The sequence below is a fragment of the Athene noctua genome, chromosome 3 (assembly GCF_965140245.1).
Source record: "Athene noctua chromosome 3, bAthNoc1.hap1.1, whole genome shotgun sequence".
NCBI lineage: Eukaryota > Metazoa > Chordata > Aves > Strigiformes > Strigidae > Athene > Athene noctua.
Window position 1 is genome coordinate 79,115,412 of NC_134039.1, and position 17,028 is coordinate 79,132,439.

At 40.0% G+C, this 17,028-nt stretch overlaps 1 protein-coding gene across 1 annotated transcript in view; it reads right to left on the minus strand.

The window, feature by feature from the left end:
• The window catches only part of SEMA3D (semaphorin 3D), a 148,530-nt gene that overhangs the window by 14,153 nt on the left and 117,349 nt on the right, over positions 1-17,028 (minus strand). The window contains exons 12-17 of the mRNA XM_074903441.1: positions 14,082-14,304; positions 10,869-10,957; positions 8,981-9,022; positions 7,569-7,726; positions 5,440-5,504; positions 3,021-3,160 (exon numbers count right to left, since the gene is read on the minus strand). Of these exons, the coding sequence (XP_074759542.1) occupies positions 3,021-3,160; positions 5,440-5,504; positions 7,569-7,726; positions 8,981-9,022; positions 10,869-10,957; positions 14,082-14,304 (717 nt within the window). The remainder of the gene's footprint in view (positions 1-3,020; positions 3,161-5,439; positions 5,505-7,568; positions 7,727-8,980; positions 9,023-10,868; positions 10,958-14,081; positions 14,305-17,028) is intronic.

Below are 17,028 nucleotides of genomic sequence, written 5' to 3' on the forward strand. Positions count from 1 at the left end.
TTTATTCTAAAATTTGTATTTCCCAATATAATGATTCCAGATGTGCAAGCTGAGTTTCCTCAGAAGGAGTTCAGGTTCTTAGGACCCTGGAACTACCCTGGGTCAAAATACTAGAAATTCTGTTACTATAACAATTTTCTGTCAGGAATCAAACAAAACTAATAGTTATACACTGTCTTTAAGTGATCTGAACCTGTAATCATCAATGTCTGCGTATGTGTTTATATAGGCTGTGATCTTCAAAGACTGCAAAAACACAAAACAAACTAACAAAACCACCCCAAGGAGTTGCAGAATATGTGCTCCAACTTCTATCTTATCAAAGCTAGATCACAGAAACACTGCTATGGCTTTGGGGACAATATGTGGTAAAAAGCTATTTGCCTACTGTTAGCATGCATAATGTAGAAAATCTGTCTGCAGATTTCTCCTTCAAATTTTCTTCTAAATTTGCCTCAAAGGTTAATCTAGCCTTTTAGCAGAGCTTTACTTTTCTCATACAAACAGATGTCAGACTGTTTACACAGAACAAGCCCAGTAAACATTGCTGTGGAAGGCTGCTAATGTGCAAAGATGTATGCTGTGTGCTTGCTGGAGCTTCAGATGCCATCACACATATGCATGCATTCCCTTTCTCTCAACGTGGACATCCTTGGCCCGTGGGCATCACCGTGCCTAGGTAACTGGCTTTTGGCCCAGAACAAGTGGCAGAGGCCAGGTCATTGCCACAAGGAAATTTGGAAATATGAAGTGTGGAGAAAATAATATAGCTCTAATTTAGGCTACGCTATATAGGTTAGCCTGCCCTAACTTTGTTCCAAAGTTGGTTTGACCTGCAGTTTGTTCTATAATCAAATGGAAAAGATAGATTGCGTTTGGCTTCCTGACCTTCACAGGCCTATCTGAGCATGTGATTTATGAGAAAATCAACTGACACTTTTTTTCCCCCTAAATTGACACAGATAAAATTCGAAAGCAGCCCTTCAGAAGAGGCTTTCAAATCTTGGAAGTGGGACTTCTTATGATACAGAAATATTACATTCTTCACAGGGAACTGGCTGCTTTATGCAGTTTGTAGCTCTTCTTAAGAAGCTCAGGCACATGCTATAGTTGCAATATATTATTTTAAAAAATGATTGAGTCTCCTCAAAACTTGACATAACTTCCTGTTCAGAAAAAAGAAAAAACAAACACACAAAAATCCAAAAACCTGTTAACTATCTGCTTAAATTTACTTTAAAATGAGTCTTAAACACATGGTTAGAATTAAGCAAGCACTTGTTTCCCTGATCAAATATGAAAGTGCATTTACAAACTGCTGCCTTAGGGAAGTAGAGCACAGAGTCTTCTGTACAGGACAGTTAAAAGTACATCAATTAAAGCAAAAACAATGAATGCCCATAGGTCTTTAAGGGCTGATACACTTCTAGCTGGGTTTTCACTTCAACCACCTGTGGCTGAGAGTGTGCTTGGCTGACTGATCAGAAGCTCACTTTTTTTTTTTTCTGAAAACCAGAACACAAGTATGGACTGTAATGGAAGTCAGAGGTGGTATTCCAAACCAGTAATCTCTTGGTGTTTACTGCATGTTGTGGGAAGCACTGTGTCTATATAGTAATGAAGTTTTTATTCTCAGCAGAGAAAAGAATCTTTGCCAATTCAAAGCATGAGTAGCAGAAGGGGACTAAATTAGAAGTACTGCAGTGTCATAGTCAATATAGAGCCTTGTGGGTTTTTTTGTCTTATCTGGTGGAAAATCAGAAGTGCCTTGTTTACCCTTACTCTGGCTTTCTGGGCCAAGACATTACAGGGGCTGCAGCTCTGGGACTACTGCCATGAGTCATGTCTCACCCAGAGGTGATGCTCTCATGGGCACCTGCCCTGGCCCGAATCTCCCCAGCCTTTAGAAAGAACCAACACATTTTCTGTGTTCAGAAATCTCATAGGGTGAATTACCACTGCGAGTGGAAGACCAGTTGGGTGTTTGAAAGTTCCTGTCCTTTAAACTAGCTTTTGTCTCAGGTGACGATTTCACAAAAAAGCATATCTAACACCTGGGACCCACTCATTTGAAAGGGCAGTTCTTTTCCCTTCTCCTTCCCCGTTGCTATGGTTGCCATCACAGCAGGACCTGGCCTCAGACACAAAATCACTCATGTAAGAGAAAGGCTACACAAACTCCTGAGGTTTGAAACTCACTCAAATCCAGTCCAAATCAGTCCCAGCACGTTGACCTTTTGGGCATGTCAGAGGGCCCCTTTGTGACTAGCTCAGAGAGGAATCAGCAGGAAATTGTTCGGGGTGTATGTGGGGACCTGGAGGTTCCTCCGTGGTTTCTCCACCAGTGAGGACCCCAGACCTGCCTCCTGCAGGAATTAAGGGCTGTCAGAAGTCTCCCTGCTTTCTACTCCAGATGCAAGGTGCAATTCTTTAACCTGACATCTCTGCATCAGTGTAGACTGCCATTTAAGAAAAATTCTCAGATTCCACTAACAAGGAAAAAAGCAAATAAAATGCTTTTTACTGCACAGACCATTCCTTCTCTGGGGAGAGATGAAAAGAAGCAGCAAACCATACATGCAATTCTTAGCTACACTGCTTAACATGATAAGGGAATGCAATCAGACACTAAATGGAGCAAAGACTTTATTAAAACAAAGGCTCTTGAACACAATTTCACCTACAGAAGTAGTTGTGTTAACTACTGGACAAAAGGGCTTTTTTTTTTTTTTTCAGTACTTTGATTTTTTACCACTATTTAAAACCTAATTTATCTTTTTTTTCTTTTTTTTTAATAGAATGAACATGTAAGTCAAAATAAATATCCAAATCTGCTTATGACACAGTGCAAGGCTTCTCACTTCCCCACTGCATGCCCCAAATGGTGATACCAGAACGCTATGCGATACCTAAGGTGAGGCAAGGAAAAGTAAAACATCAACTAATCCCAATAACTCCTGCCTTTCTATGCTCAGCTGAATTCTCTATAGAGGAAACTTGCCTTGATGACTATAACTTACCTCTTCTCGATGTTCTTCTCCAGAGCGCTGAATATACCACCTAATAGAGGCTTGCTGGGACTTAGGAATACATTCCAGAAAAGTTGAATTAAATTCAATGCCAAAAATCACCTTTTCATCAGCAGTTTCATGACTAATGCCTGGAAAGCAAACATGGTACAGGAGATTAACCCTGACCTGGTTTTTAAAGCAATGGGAAAATAGCCTGATTCAGAACAGATGCTGTAAGAGTGAGTAAATTATAGAAAAGCAAAAGGAAACTTAACTTTTAGCTTAAACTATAAGGATTTAGAGGTGGCTGCTAACCTTCCTTCAGCGCAACTGTTTTTTAAGGTGGTCAATAAAATCTCTATCACAAACTTGGTCCATTTTAAAGTTGAGGCTTTCACCTTTGAGGAATTTAAAATCTGACCCATATTTTTCCTTGAAGTAGCACAACTACTAAACCTGAGCTAAAGCTGCTAAAAGTAGATTGTACAGTCTGGTTTGTTCATCTCAAACACTGCAAAGGAGTCACAGGGCTAAAGTAAACTGAAGTTTACCTTCCTTCAGTATAATTTGAAATGCTCTAGTATGTTTCAGACCAAGCACTGAAGGAGTCATGAGCAGATCTGGGCTCCTTTCTCAGCCTTCTGTAAACCTGAGCAAGTAATTTCTAATCTCTGCATCTCCATTTTCCTTTCCAGTCTGTCTTATCTGTGTCTTATCTGCCTTACTATTGGAATAAAGCTATTTCTTATCTGCCTTACTATCAGACTAAAGCCCTGCCAATAACAGAGAGGAAGGTGAAAGCAGTGCTGTCTACTAAATCAAAAGTTAGCTCAATAACAAAAATAATACAGTTTTGGATTGTTTTCTCAATATAATAGGTACCTATTTGAGATCTATAGAAATTCAAGCTCTCTGCATTAAATGCTTTTCTTTTATTTCACTGTGCCACTGAGATTTCAGTAGAGCCAAACAACTTCATGCAGCCAATGAAGTCTCTGGGAGGGAATCTCACACAGTGGAGCACTGAATTTAAATAGGTTTTGGGGCCATAATGTTATTAATTATCACAGATGGCATATATAAGCCAAGAGCCTGGAGTGGCACAGGTCAGCCTCATGGTTTTATGGCACACAGGAGTCATCTCCAGCTGGATAAAATTTCTATTGGTGGTGCTACATCAGGGCAAAAGATTAATCCAGTTTCTGTGCTGAGTCATTTTACGTTTGTCTCGTAAAGCCATCTCTTCCAGCATGTCTTTATCCTCCCTAGGAAAATGTGACATTGTCAGCCTTTCTGCTAGGTTTTCTATAAGCTTGAGCTTTGCTCAGTCTCATATACCACTGTTTGGAGAGTCATGGTAAGCAGCAAACAAGGTAATTCTGGCCCTTGGGAATCAACAGGAGTTTCATTATTGACTTTAATGGAAATAAGATTTTACCGTGACTTTTAACTATGTCTGCAAGCACACATGTATAGTCAGAGCCCTCTATAGTGTGCAGCAGACTTAAGGCTTTGATCCTGTGGCAAGCAGCTCTGATTTCTGCACTGACTCATGCCAAGATCTGCAGCAGGCACCCAGCACCACAGTGGCACGAAAATAACCAGAGATCAATGGAAAGCGGTGGCTCATCCCAAATGAAACGTTCAACGCAGTGATACAATCAATACTGTTTTGACTGGGCTGATTGTTTTAATAAGCAGCTAGAAGAGCCCCAGACAAACCCAAGCTTGGTTTTGAATGCTTTTCATTTATTTTACGCCGCCACAGAGATTGCTGCACAACCGCAGGATTTCATACTGACAGTGCTCACTGTAAGAGAAGTGCTGCAGTTGCCAAAGGAGCAGGCCAGACCCTTTGGCATCTGAAAAGAAGGTGTGGGAAAGGGAGGAGGGAGATGATGGGGATAGGGGGGAGCTGGAGTGCTAGGCTCTTGTTAATAACAGGAGTATTTAAGTAGCTACAGGGAGGGAAAGGGGCTGGTTTGGCAGCTGGAGCGGGGCCCTGGGACTTGGATTAAGAGTATGTGGTGGAAAGGGAGAAGATGGTGTATTCCCTGTTCAACCCTGTGGGTTTCCTTGCAGGATTATCTCCCCTGTTTCTGGATGAAGCACCATACATGTCCTGTTAGCTACTTGCAGGGACATGTATGATGTTTTTGTGTCAGGGGTGCATCTTCCTCTTCTGGGTCATGCTGGGGAGGGTCACCCACACAGGGATGCTAGGGTGCTGTCCTGTGCTAGCTGTCTCTTATCAGCCCCAAATTTACAAATTTAACTGTGGAAGGGGTAAGGTATAGGAAGTGTAGGAAAGCAAACTGCTTTAATGGTGTTATTACCTCCCACTTGCCAAGTTTTTGCAGACAGAGACCCTTACAACAAACATTGTTGTCAAAGCAACAAAAGAGCAAGAAAGATGCAAAATACTCACTGTCTTCCACATCCCAGCATTGTGCAACAGGGTCTCCATATTTGACATCTTGCCTTCTGGCTCGCCTATGGGAAGAGCATGCAAACTTGTAACACTTCAGGCATAATTGCTGGAATTCAACAACAAAATACAGAGGAGCTCAGCAGATGTGGACTCGCATTGCTCCCACCCTACTGCTGACAATTACAGTCTTAACTAAAACCAGCCTCACCCTCAAAGCAGCATGTGGCCTAGAGAGATTTGTACAACTGACATCAAGAGAAGGGCCTGTGATTTGGGAAAACCACTGAGAGGGAAAAAAGAAAAAGCAAGAGAAAAAAATCTGCCTAGAATAAAAAGCATGCAATACAGTGACAGAAAGAGCATCTAAATCTGCTTTAGGAGTATGGAGCACAGGTCTTACGATGAGGCAGACTGTCCTGGAAATACTTAAAAATTTCCTTAATATTCTAGATGATGAAAAAGATCTGAGGTGCCAGAGGTGATATTCAAAATTTTGCTCAGCATCAGCCTAAGGTAATACTGACTAGTAAATCATTAAAATGAAAAGAGAAAAGCAGGTTTTATTTTGGTAACAAACAATTGACAAATCTGATTATCTTTCATCTTTATGGACAGAAAAAATCCTTGAGACAATGGTCTGAGATGGTCTGCTCCCTTCCACAACTAACTTGCCTGCTAATCTCTGGGTGTGTTACTTAAACTCACTGTGATTTAGTGCAATTTCAGTGTAATAGCATTTTTAAAAAAGCAAACTCTCCCTCTGCGAATTATTATATCTATATCCCAAGAGCTACAGAAAAAGTTTGTATTTTAATTTTTAATAGAAGAATTGGAGACCCAGCAAAGAACTGGTTTCTCCCTCACAGCCACACTGAAGATAACAGGAGTGGAGCCTCCTGGGTGCAGAGCAATAGCTCGGCAGGAGAGAAGGTTCCTGAGGCTGAGCTGTCCACTGTGGTAAAAGCTGTAGATGTGTTGGAAGCACAGGCTGCTACATGTAAGAAAAATATCCAAGTAACTGATCTACTGGAGGATTCCCAAGGCCATTCACCCAGCCTTTGTTTTGGAGCCACCAACTTCTGGCCTTCCCACCCAACTGCACATCTGTGAAAAGCATGGACCATCAATCTCCACGTCCCAGCCCACCTCAGGCTTCAGCAAGCCTCATGTGTCACTAACTTTGCAGTGAGCCTGAACACTTGCTTTTCTCCTTTCATTTATGCTTCTCTGAGTTTAGTTTGCTTTGGCTTTGAGGGAAAACATGTAAAGTTCCTTGACACCATGACATGATAACCTATGAGTCATTAACTTTAATGGTTTGTCTAATTTCTCAGGTCCCAGCCCTGCAGCCCCTAAGGTAGAAAGTCTAATTCCTGAGCCTGAGCTCAGACTGTGACCTCACTGCAAGAATTACTGTCAGGAAGGCTTCATCCAAAGGGGAATGAAGAGGCTGTGAAGGAGGCTAGCTCAATGAGCAAGATCAGAGCTCCTGCTAAATCAGCCAAAAACTCCAAGAGACACATCCAGCAGCTTAGGTACTACACTGCTAGAGCTGGAATCCATGCAGATTTATACAGAAAGTTCAGATGAAGCTTCCTTCACTGAGGAAAAACTGCTCTCAATGTGGTCACATCACAGTACCTAAATCTCTGTCTCCCTCTCATGGCTAAACCACACATACAATTGTTCATTTAGATCAGGGAATTAAATGTATTTTATTATTGACCACTCTGGGAAATGCTGTTAAACTCTGCTTTATAACTACAGTGGTGCCCTGTGAAAAAATCAGAAGCTTGAAAGAGGGTCTTGCACTCAGGAAGAGTTAGCCACAACCCAGACCTCCACCTGAGCATCTCATGTCTTAAAGCATTCAGCATTAAAAAGGAAAGTAATGGATTTATGATGTTAGCTGTAGTAGATGAGTTACTGTGACACACTTAAACAAAACTATGTTGTCTCCACAGCTCTTTGAGCAGAAATGAGAAACTTGGCCAGAGAACGATCAGGTTTAAGGCAAATGACATATAAGTAAAAAGGCAACAAGTTCTGATTAGGAACCTCTGAAATTCTTGCAAGCAGCAAGATCTTTTACAGCACGTTGTGTTTTTCTTTTTTTTTTTTTTTACCTTTTAGAAGTGGGGGCATATCTGGAACAGGAGTTTCCATCCCAGGCACAGTACGGGTCTCTGGCAAGGCAGCAGTCTGCACAAGCCTTCCCATACGTGTGACATCTGTGCAGAGAGAGCTGAACCAATCCATCCCTGGAACCAATGTACAATTGTTGCTGCAAATCAGGCAAAGCAAATGAATTAGGAGCGACCTCCAAGTAGCCCACGTTAAAAGTTCCTTTCTTCAGTGCCACACTTGCAGAATTTCAACCTCGTCCCAGATTTTATAAAATGAGGGAGAATTCCTCCTTTACCATAAAATGTTTCTCGGGGCTCAGTGTGAACTGGCCAGTCCCCATCCATCCCTGACAATACAGCAGAGAGGCAAGGGGACTGCTGTCATGGAAAGACACCAGCACTCAACACCCTTACACCTTTAGATTTGCACTGTAAAAAAAAATCAGAAGCAAACCACGAAAAGAATGGTTTAATAACACATTTAAAATCAAGGGGCTGGATAGCCGTGACATTAAGAATCTGGAAACTAGGGATGACCTTGTGTGAATAAAACTTCTGCTTCTGATCCTTAGGTAGGATGGGGATAATATTACTCCCCTCTCATCAACATGTGAGTAGACTGCCTGTTGAGACAAGGGTGGTCCAAGTGCTTGCTGTTGAGCTGGAGCTGGCTCATGCAACACTTCCAGCTGGCCAGCCACCCTTTCCCTTTTTCAGGGGAGATGGGACCCAGCTGTGCTGTGCGTGCCTGAACAGCAAAATGCCTCCTCCTGCGTGAGGGAGGCATGTCGTGCTGGAGCTGCTCTGGCCACCTCTGCAGGGCAGGGAGAGATGGCTCTGGTGTCACGCTGCCTCCTGAACGTGCACGTAGCCATCACAGAGCTCGGAGCTGCCACAAAACCGTTTCCCATCCGGAGATTCCCAACCACCACTGGCCCCTGCTCTGCCAGGATTGGACCACCCAGATTTTGACTCCAATTTTAGAGGAGAGGGACTGGTTTTCAGTCTGTGTGCACACAACTTTTAGCACAAGGAGGCCCTGCTCTCTCTTGACTACTAATAAAAATAACAACAATAATAGTAAAAATAATCTATTACTAGATTGTAAAGAGACAAGTATTTTAGTGTCTGGAAAACTAATGTGCATTGACTTCATTCACAAATCCCAGTACTAGATGACTAAACATTTGTTTCCATGAATAAGTACCAGCTTGGGTACACAAATTACTGTTTGTAAGCAAATGTGAATTAAACACAGAAACAAGTTCAAACATATCTCCATCTTTCCAGATGCACTTTAAGAGTCACCCATGGAAACCTTGGCCAGTAAGTAATAGACATCACCTGAAAATAACAAGCTAAGTGTTCAGTGTACCATACATCCTGCAGTAATTAAATGAGCTTGTGTTTACCTGCTTCTGAGAAATCTCCATGGTTGAGATAAACGAAGGATGCTGAAAAACAAATTAGTAAGGTGCATTAGTTTACACATTCCCTGGTTTTAGTGAAAAAGAGAACAAAAATTAACACACCGAAAGTAAACAGAAGTACAGATCTATTTTCTTGGTTTAAACAAATATGAAAAAACCCCCAGAAAATCGCTAAATTCACATTTCCAAAAATACCTCACATATATTTTCCCTGCTGCCTATGAGGCAACTGGCTTTAATTCTAAGAGTTTGCAATCTAGCCTATCCTGGGGACTGGCAATAAGGCTTCACATCAACTTAAGTTCTTATTAAACACTATTTGAAAGGCTTAGATGGCATTTAAGGGATACATAGGCAGATCATCTGTACCAGGATGTATTTCACTGCTATGAGAGACAGTGAATTTTTTGCCAGTGACTGATGGAGGAACAGGACAAAGCTCAGGGTATTATCTATCGCTTAATAGAAGATTAATCTAAGCCTACTGTTTAATGTTAATGCAGTTCAAGGAAATAAGGGGTGTTTGTTCAGCCCTTCACCCCTTTCAATTTTCTGGATTCAAAAACATTAGAGATAACATTTATAAATGTTACCAATAAAAACGTGAAGGAATGTCTGCTGAGCAGAAAAAAAAACCACCTTTTTTTTTGTTTTAAATATGATATGGTACATTTGCCCCTGACGTTATGTTTTAAGAATGCAGTAAATTGGTGCACATACTGAAACTGCTGATTACTTGGCAGGCCACTAAGTAATCTTGGTATTTTTTGAGTGATAATTATAATTGCTAAGACAGTGGGAAGAAGACATGGAGATCCTTTAAATCAAAGTTTCATCACACACATGACATATGAAAAGGCATATGGACAAATATACTTTTTGAAACAATTATTAAATATCCTGTCCTCACACTTGGAAAATACTGCCTCTAAGTCCCGAATTAATTTATGTAGTATGGACAAAGATTCTGGCTAAGACCTTGTATAGGATGTAGGAGAGAGGATGTGTGAGAAAGTAATCAAAATACCAGGGATGCAGATTATACTTTGATGAAAAAGCAAGGCAAAAACTGAAGAAGAGCTATACTGCATGAGAAGAAAGCAAAGTGAGAATGCAAAGAATGAAGAAGAAACTACAAAATGGAAAAAAAAATCTGTAGGGAAGACACAAGTCTCAATTTTCCTCCTGCAACAGTATGTCAACATCAGCTACCTCACCAGCGATGAGGTTAATCAGAATTGTGTCCATGCAACAGAAAGGAGGTTGGACTTTTTACAGGCTCTATTTATGAAGAAGTCATTGGTGTTAGCAGGGCTCCAGGTACTTTTCTTCTTTATCACTCAACCAGAATAACCAAACCAAAATGGTCAAAAACGTCGAGTCAGCCTTCATCAATAAATTAAAACACACTGATAGTCAAAACAAACTTTGTTTTATCTTCTTTATGTTTTCAGTTCCTAAAGTTGTTATTTTTAAAGAATTTCACTACATCTGTAGAATTTTAGGGGGTTGTGTGTTTAAAAAAATATAATTGTACTAAGAATAGTCCCAAAGCTGAGACAATAGAAAAACTGGCATTACAAATTAAATACTACTAATAAAGAAATTTGGGCTCATAATAAGATTTCAAACTAGAACAAGGCAGGATAAATAAGACTTTCCATGAGACTGAAAAATCATGGTTTGTTTGGTTTTGGACTTTTTTCTATTGGCTTACCCACAGAATACCAAGGCATTTAAAAATTTGCATACTGTCCCTCTGGAAACTTGAACTAGTTTCAGTAAACAAACAACCAGACAGACAAAGCCAGCTTGTGCCTTAAAGTCTCCTGAATAATATTTAATTGCTGTTGTGGCTGTTAATGCTTACCTTGAATATCTGCAGTTCTTCCAGGACCACCTCCTCCTTAGTCCACTTCTCCTTTGTGATACTCACAACTTTCAGGACTGTGCCTATGTCTGAAACAAATGTTCATCATCTAAAACCCACAGTTATGTTTCAGTACATACGTGGTACTCCATTTCTTATCTCACAGCAACTTGATTTCAGATTTTTTTTTTAAAAACAAGCTATGCTGTATACTTAGGTTACAAAGAAAAAATAAAAACCCCTCCACCTTGGCCCTGAATATAAAATGAATGCATCAGGGATGTAGCCTTCAAACAATATCTATCTCTATCTGCATCTATTTCTATGTACATGGCTCTATGCAATACATTTACAGTTTTACTGTATGGCTGAGCCAACACAATTATAGGCTGCTGCCAGCAGGGCTGGTCTAACTCTCCTGCTACACAAACACAGACAAGCACATCCATGCTGCCAGCTAGAAGTGTCTGCACATTTCCTTGAGCAAGAATCAGGGACCATCTGACCACAAAATGTCCAGTTTAGGGGACTAAATTGGCAGAAAATTATTTCCTCTTTTTTATACAATTAGTTTTCATCCAGCATAGCACCTTAATCAGAAGTAGGTTTCATTTTGATGTGGGGAGTTAAGCAAAGCACTTTTAAAATTTATCTTTGCATTTTAGGGAAATTTTTGAACAGAACCTCCATCATCAAACTTCATTTAAAAATTGAATAAATTACTTCTTTAGATTTATCTGGAGAATTTTTTAGTTAAATCTGTTGATTAATTTTAACCTGAATTCCTGCTTGGTGAAAGAAAAAAGCTGCTCATTTAGTCTCAGACCATTACACATTAGTGAATCTTGAAGGGCCTTAAAAAAAACTGCCCAGGGGAGGTGAGCTGGGTGCTGGGATGTGTAGCATGGAAATGACATAAAGCAGTTCAGCCTAAGCACTATGCATAGCACTGAAATGATGAAAAATAATATATTATGATGGAAAGAATGAGATTTTCAATTCTTGTTTTCCCAAAGTACTGAAGATCATATTACCAATCAAAGCCAAAAGTATTTCAGTTTGCCTTCTGTAATTAGACCTTTTGTTTATTTGTTTGACATAATTGCCAAAGTCTGCATAAGTACAAGTTGGCTGCATACATTCAAACACATACTAAGCTTCTGATCTGCTGCTGCTCAGAATCTTCCGAGTTATTTGGTATATCGGTATTCAGTCTATATAATATCTGAATTTTTATCTTTGAGTTTAATTTTTTCCATGGGACAAGTTTAGAAGATAAAATAGAACAAAGACCATGTGTTCCTGGAAAGAAACAAACTTTGAAGGAAGGCACTGCAGATAAATAAATATCTGCATATTATGGAGTGCCACCTAGTGATTGCATGGTACATGCCAGCCTTGACACCTCTAAACTGGACGATTTACTCTGAAAGAATTAAATTGGTGCTGGGTAGTAAACAGTTAACCTGGGAGTATTTGAGTTGCTGGTCTCTCAGTATAGTTTTATTCCTATGATAAATTTTATAGTAGAGCATAGCAAGCATCTGAAAGCAACCTCTATAACCACTGAAAGAATATTTTGTACATTTTAACTAGTGAAACCATCTTTTTGGACAGCTTAAAGTTTAATTACTTTTCCTCACTATTATCATAAGAAAAGTAAGTCATAGTGAGTACTCCCAGATTCCAAGCATCTCACATCTTGGGATTTTTTTCACTTTCCTTCTCTGTTGACTGTATATAAGAGTACATTCAGGAAGAAGCAAGGATATTCTACCATCACAGCTCAAGCTTACTCCTTGCCTTCTCAGGCAACACGGCAGCAAACAGCACTTTAATGTTCTTTTCTACGAAACTGTGCTTTTCCCTCTGACACTGCTGTACTTGACATGTGGGGACAATAGAGGGACTCTCATACTTTTTTTTTTAGGAAGACAAGAGCTGTGAGAGGAGTTGAGCTGAAAGACATAAATGATCCAAGAGGGAGACTATCTCTGAACGTGGGTGTATGATAATGCAGCTGGGAAACTCTTGAAGGCTGCGACAACCCACACTTTATGAGGTGATGCTCTGTGACAATTCAGTCCTTTTCCCAGATCACTTCAGAATATCCATACCTATCAAACTGTACTCTACAACACCAAATTTCCTTACAGGCCAGATAAAATGCGGTGCAACCCAACAGCACTGGGGTAGGATTCAAATAGAAACCTTAATTTCTCTGCAGGTCATACCAGCGGCTCACTCACTTCCCTTGGATAATCCTTTTCACCTCCATGTACTTTAGTTTCACCTGATGTGAAATGGGTATAATGGTAATGACCTCCTTAGTAAAGTGTTCAGATCTACCAGTGAGAAGTGCTTTTTCAGGTCTGCTAGTGAAAGAACTTCAAATTCTGGATTAAGAACAAGAAATTCCAGTGGAGTAAAACTTAGATTATTATTTCAGAAATGTATAGCTATGTTAATATTTATTAGGATAGCATGCTGTTGGGTGATTCATCCAATGATTCTAAATTTAATTACTATAGTAAAACTAGACTTTTTCCTTAAGGCTTGTAACTATCATAAAAATGTAAAGAGATACATAATTATCCATAGAAAAACTGCAAAGCAACTTTCTTCCCTGACAGAGTAGTTTAACCTCTGTTCAGTAATGGTCCTCTTGTTCAGAGTTATTCATAACGCTAAATAATATATTTGAAAGTATTTAAGTGAAGTTGTTGCCTTAGGCTCAATTTTAAATCTTTCCTAGCTGTTCAATGTCACGTGAGATTTAATGCTGATGCACCATGTCTCTTCTGGTAATAGGAAATACTCCTTGAAGTTATTAAAGTTAGTTTTTTTCTTTTAACTGGTTATTGATGTGCTGCCAGCAGGAATTGGAGCCAGACTACCATGTAATGTAATGTAAAGACAAGTACTGAATGGTACTCAGGGTAAGAAAGTCCAGGTACTCCGACCCTTAACTGGTTTATCACCTAGGGACTGGGAAGCATTAAAGTCCCAGCAGCAGCAATGTCTTGAGCTGGTAAATCCATCTTTTCTTAGCATTTGAATTAAGACCTTACACAGAATCAGGAGCATCTTAACTGCTTCCCAAAGCTGCATGTATAGGAAAAAGATGTTAATCAACAGGTTTATTCAGGACCTGCTGGAGTAAAAGTGTTCTTAAAGGATGTGCAGAATGATAGTGGAAGTCCTTTCTCATACCTGTTCCTAGGAAAATAACATCATATTGTCCATCCTCTGCCATGACATGATCCACCACAATCTGTGTCAGCCGATAGTCCACGTTGATTCGAGTGAATACTGGTCCTCCCGTCACTGGGTAAACGGATTTGTACATCAGTGGATGGCGTTTAATAAAGCTAATGACTTCATCGGGAAAGTCTCTGGTAGACTTTATGAGTGGATCATAGGTTTTGCTTGGACACTGAAGGAAAGAGATAACAAGAAGATGAGAGGAATATTCTGAAAGAAAAACAAGTAATCTTCAGGTTTCTCTGTATAGCAGGAAAGCTGCCTGGTCCAGATGAGCTATATTGGTTTGTAAAGCACATTTGCCAGTGGCTGGTATTTTGACTTACAATTGAAAAGGATCAGTGTTGTTTTGAAAATGTGGGATCTCACTGGCAGTGTGTGCTCCTCTGGTTTTTCAAAGGGCCATTTTCCCCCTTGTTTCTCCACTTTTTCCTCTTTTCTTTTTTACCTCTCCTCAAAAGCAGTTCCCCTCCATCTTCATACTCCTTGTGCCCTCTCCCACCTATTCTCCTTTATTTTTTAAAACCACCCAAAACTTGTTAACTTAATTCATCTCACTTTTTTCAACTACTCAGAATTATGAATCTTCAATTCCTGTAGTTATATGCCCACACCTGCACCTACCTATATGCAAGCTTTGAAGAAAAAAATCCTATACGCTTTTCTCTTTTCTCAGAGATATTGATAACATAATTTAAAACTTATAGGGGAGATGAACTTCCTTATCTCCTCTAAGATAGTCAGCAAAGGAATGCAGCATTAGAAAAGAGAGTTTGATGTTGGATAAAATGTGAATTAATTAATATTTACTGCATTAACATATCTGTAAACACAAACTACTAAAAGCTACACTTAATTTTTAGTTTTATCACCAAGACCCTTTATGTTTTTTCCTCTACCAGTGTTCCTGAAAAGGGTATGAGACATATCATTCATACCACTTTCACGAGTAATAAGAACAGATAATTATTATTAACATTCAAGCAGCACATCCGCTCTGTGATGTACTTTTAACCTTTTTTTTCCATGTCATATATTAGAGATAGCAAAATTTAGCCATAAACAGACTAATAATATAGGAAAATACCTTACTTTTCTTTAAATATTTAAGAACTCTTTGTATATAATCCCATAATAGGTGCCATCAATGTAGGTCACTTTGGAAATTTGGTCTTACAAATAAATCATAAATTCAATACACATTCAATTAGAAATCAACCTTTCTGTGAGAACACTTGTGAGCACTTGGTCTCCACTAGTACAGATTTTGAAAGCACTGCTCTAAAACCAGAGAAATTCTGATGATGGGCTCAGTGCATCTGCAATGACTTTCAATTTCTTGTTCCCTGCCCTACTCACAGGCACCTTTTCACGTTGGATATTTTAAAAAGACAAGGAAATCAATCCTGGAGTGAAGGACACCTGTCATGCTGTCCAGCTCTTACTAGAAGGCAGAGGTACCAACATGCAGTTAGATGCGCTACATGCTGAACAAATGAGTGCAGGGATCAGTGTCAGGGACTTTGAACAGCAAGTCTCGAGTGCCCTCCGGTGGCTACCATGGTATAGTCTCAAATATTTAAAGTGCAGGATTGTCTCACAGATCAAGTTTATTTGCTTTTTATATTTCTGCTCCTCTTATCGAAGCTGAGTTTCTGCCCTGTTGATGCAGTATGCAGGAATTGGGCAAGATCCTCACCAGCATGCCCCAATGTTAGACTAAGGGCTTGATTTCTCTCGGGAGATAGGCTCAGAGCTACTGTGGCAGAAAGCCCCTTGTAAATGCTTAAACCACATTCATTTTTTCAGACTGAAACACCCATGTCTATCTTTTCTCTGTATATGGCCTGCAATCAGAGGCCATAACTTTTCAGTGAACTGCACCTCCTATGCATCCCATGTATTGTTTTCTAAAAAGGGCAGATTCTCCAGATGATCCCTGTAGTTCACTATTTCTCAGAAGTTACTTTCCTTACTCATCCCCGTAGCTGAAATTCTTGCCCAGGCCCATGGCTTGGCTGCTGCAGTATCTTTTTCTCTGGCTTTGAACAGCACAGTCTCATCTTCTTCTGGTCCAGACAACTGCTACAGTGATCATTCCCTCAGACACCTCCCCAGTGTCACTCATTTATGATGGGGTTGGCTCCCACATCTATTAGACCTATACTGACAAACCAACCATTTCAGCTATTTCTCTGGCTTACACAAAGTAAGTTGGTTCTCATACATTTTGCCTGAAGATCGCCCACAGGCCTACCTCTTCAACCTCCTTCAATTTTTTCCCTTCTGTCCCTTTTGGGCTGAGTCCATATTTACAAGGTCAGTCATGTTGGTGACCCATCATATTTCACACTCACCTATCTCTGCTTTCCTCCCCATAGCTGTTTGTGTCTCTTTTCCATCCCTTGTTTTACACTTAATCTCTAATCTGAGTCTGAGGAAGATTCTTTTTTGAATCTGGAGGCATCTAGATGCGTTAATGGAGCACTACAAATCCTGAATAATGACAAGAGAAACTGGAAACACTATTCCAGTTGGTGACACGCTTTTACATTTAAACTGTCAATTGCTTCTTTTTTAACACTATTTTTAACCAGTAATCCCTGTGTTTCCTGCCAGGTGGAGCCATAACACAGTCTGTGAAGAAAGAAATATGGTTAAATAATGCTGTTGTAGTCTGCCAAACAAAGTTAAGATTTGCCGAGCAGTTGCTCTACAATCCCCCTTCATGGTTAATTTCGACAGAGAAGACTCTAGTTCACATTCTCAAATCTCCAGTTTGACGTGTTCAATCTATGGTGCCAGTTCAGGGCTTGCGCTTAGGATGCGTTCCACTATGTGAGGTTTGGCATTATCCAAAACATTTACATTAGGAACAACACACACAGCGACAAGG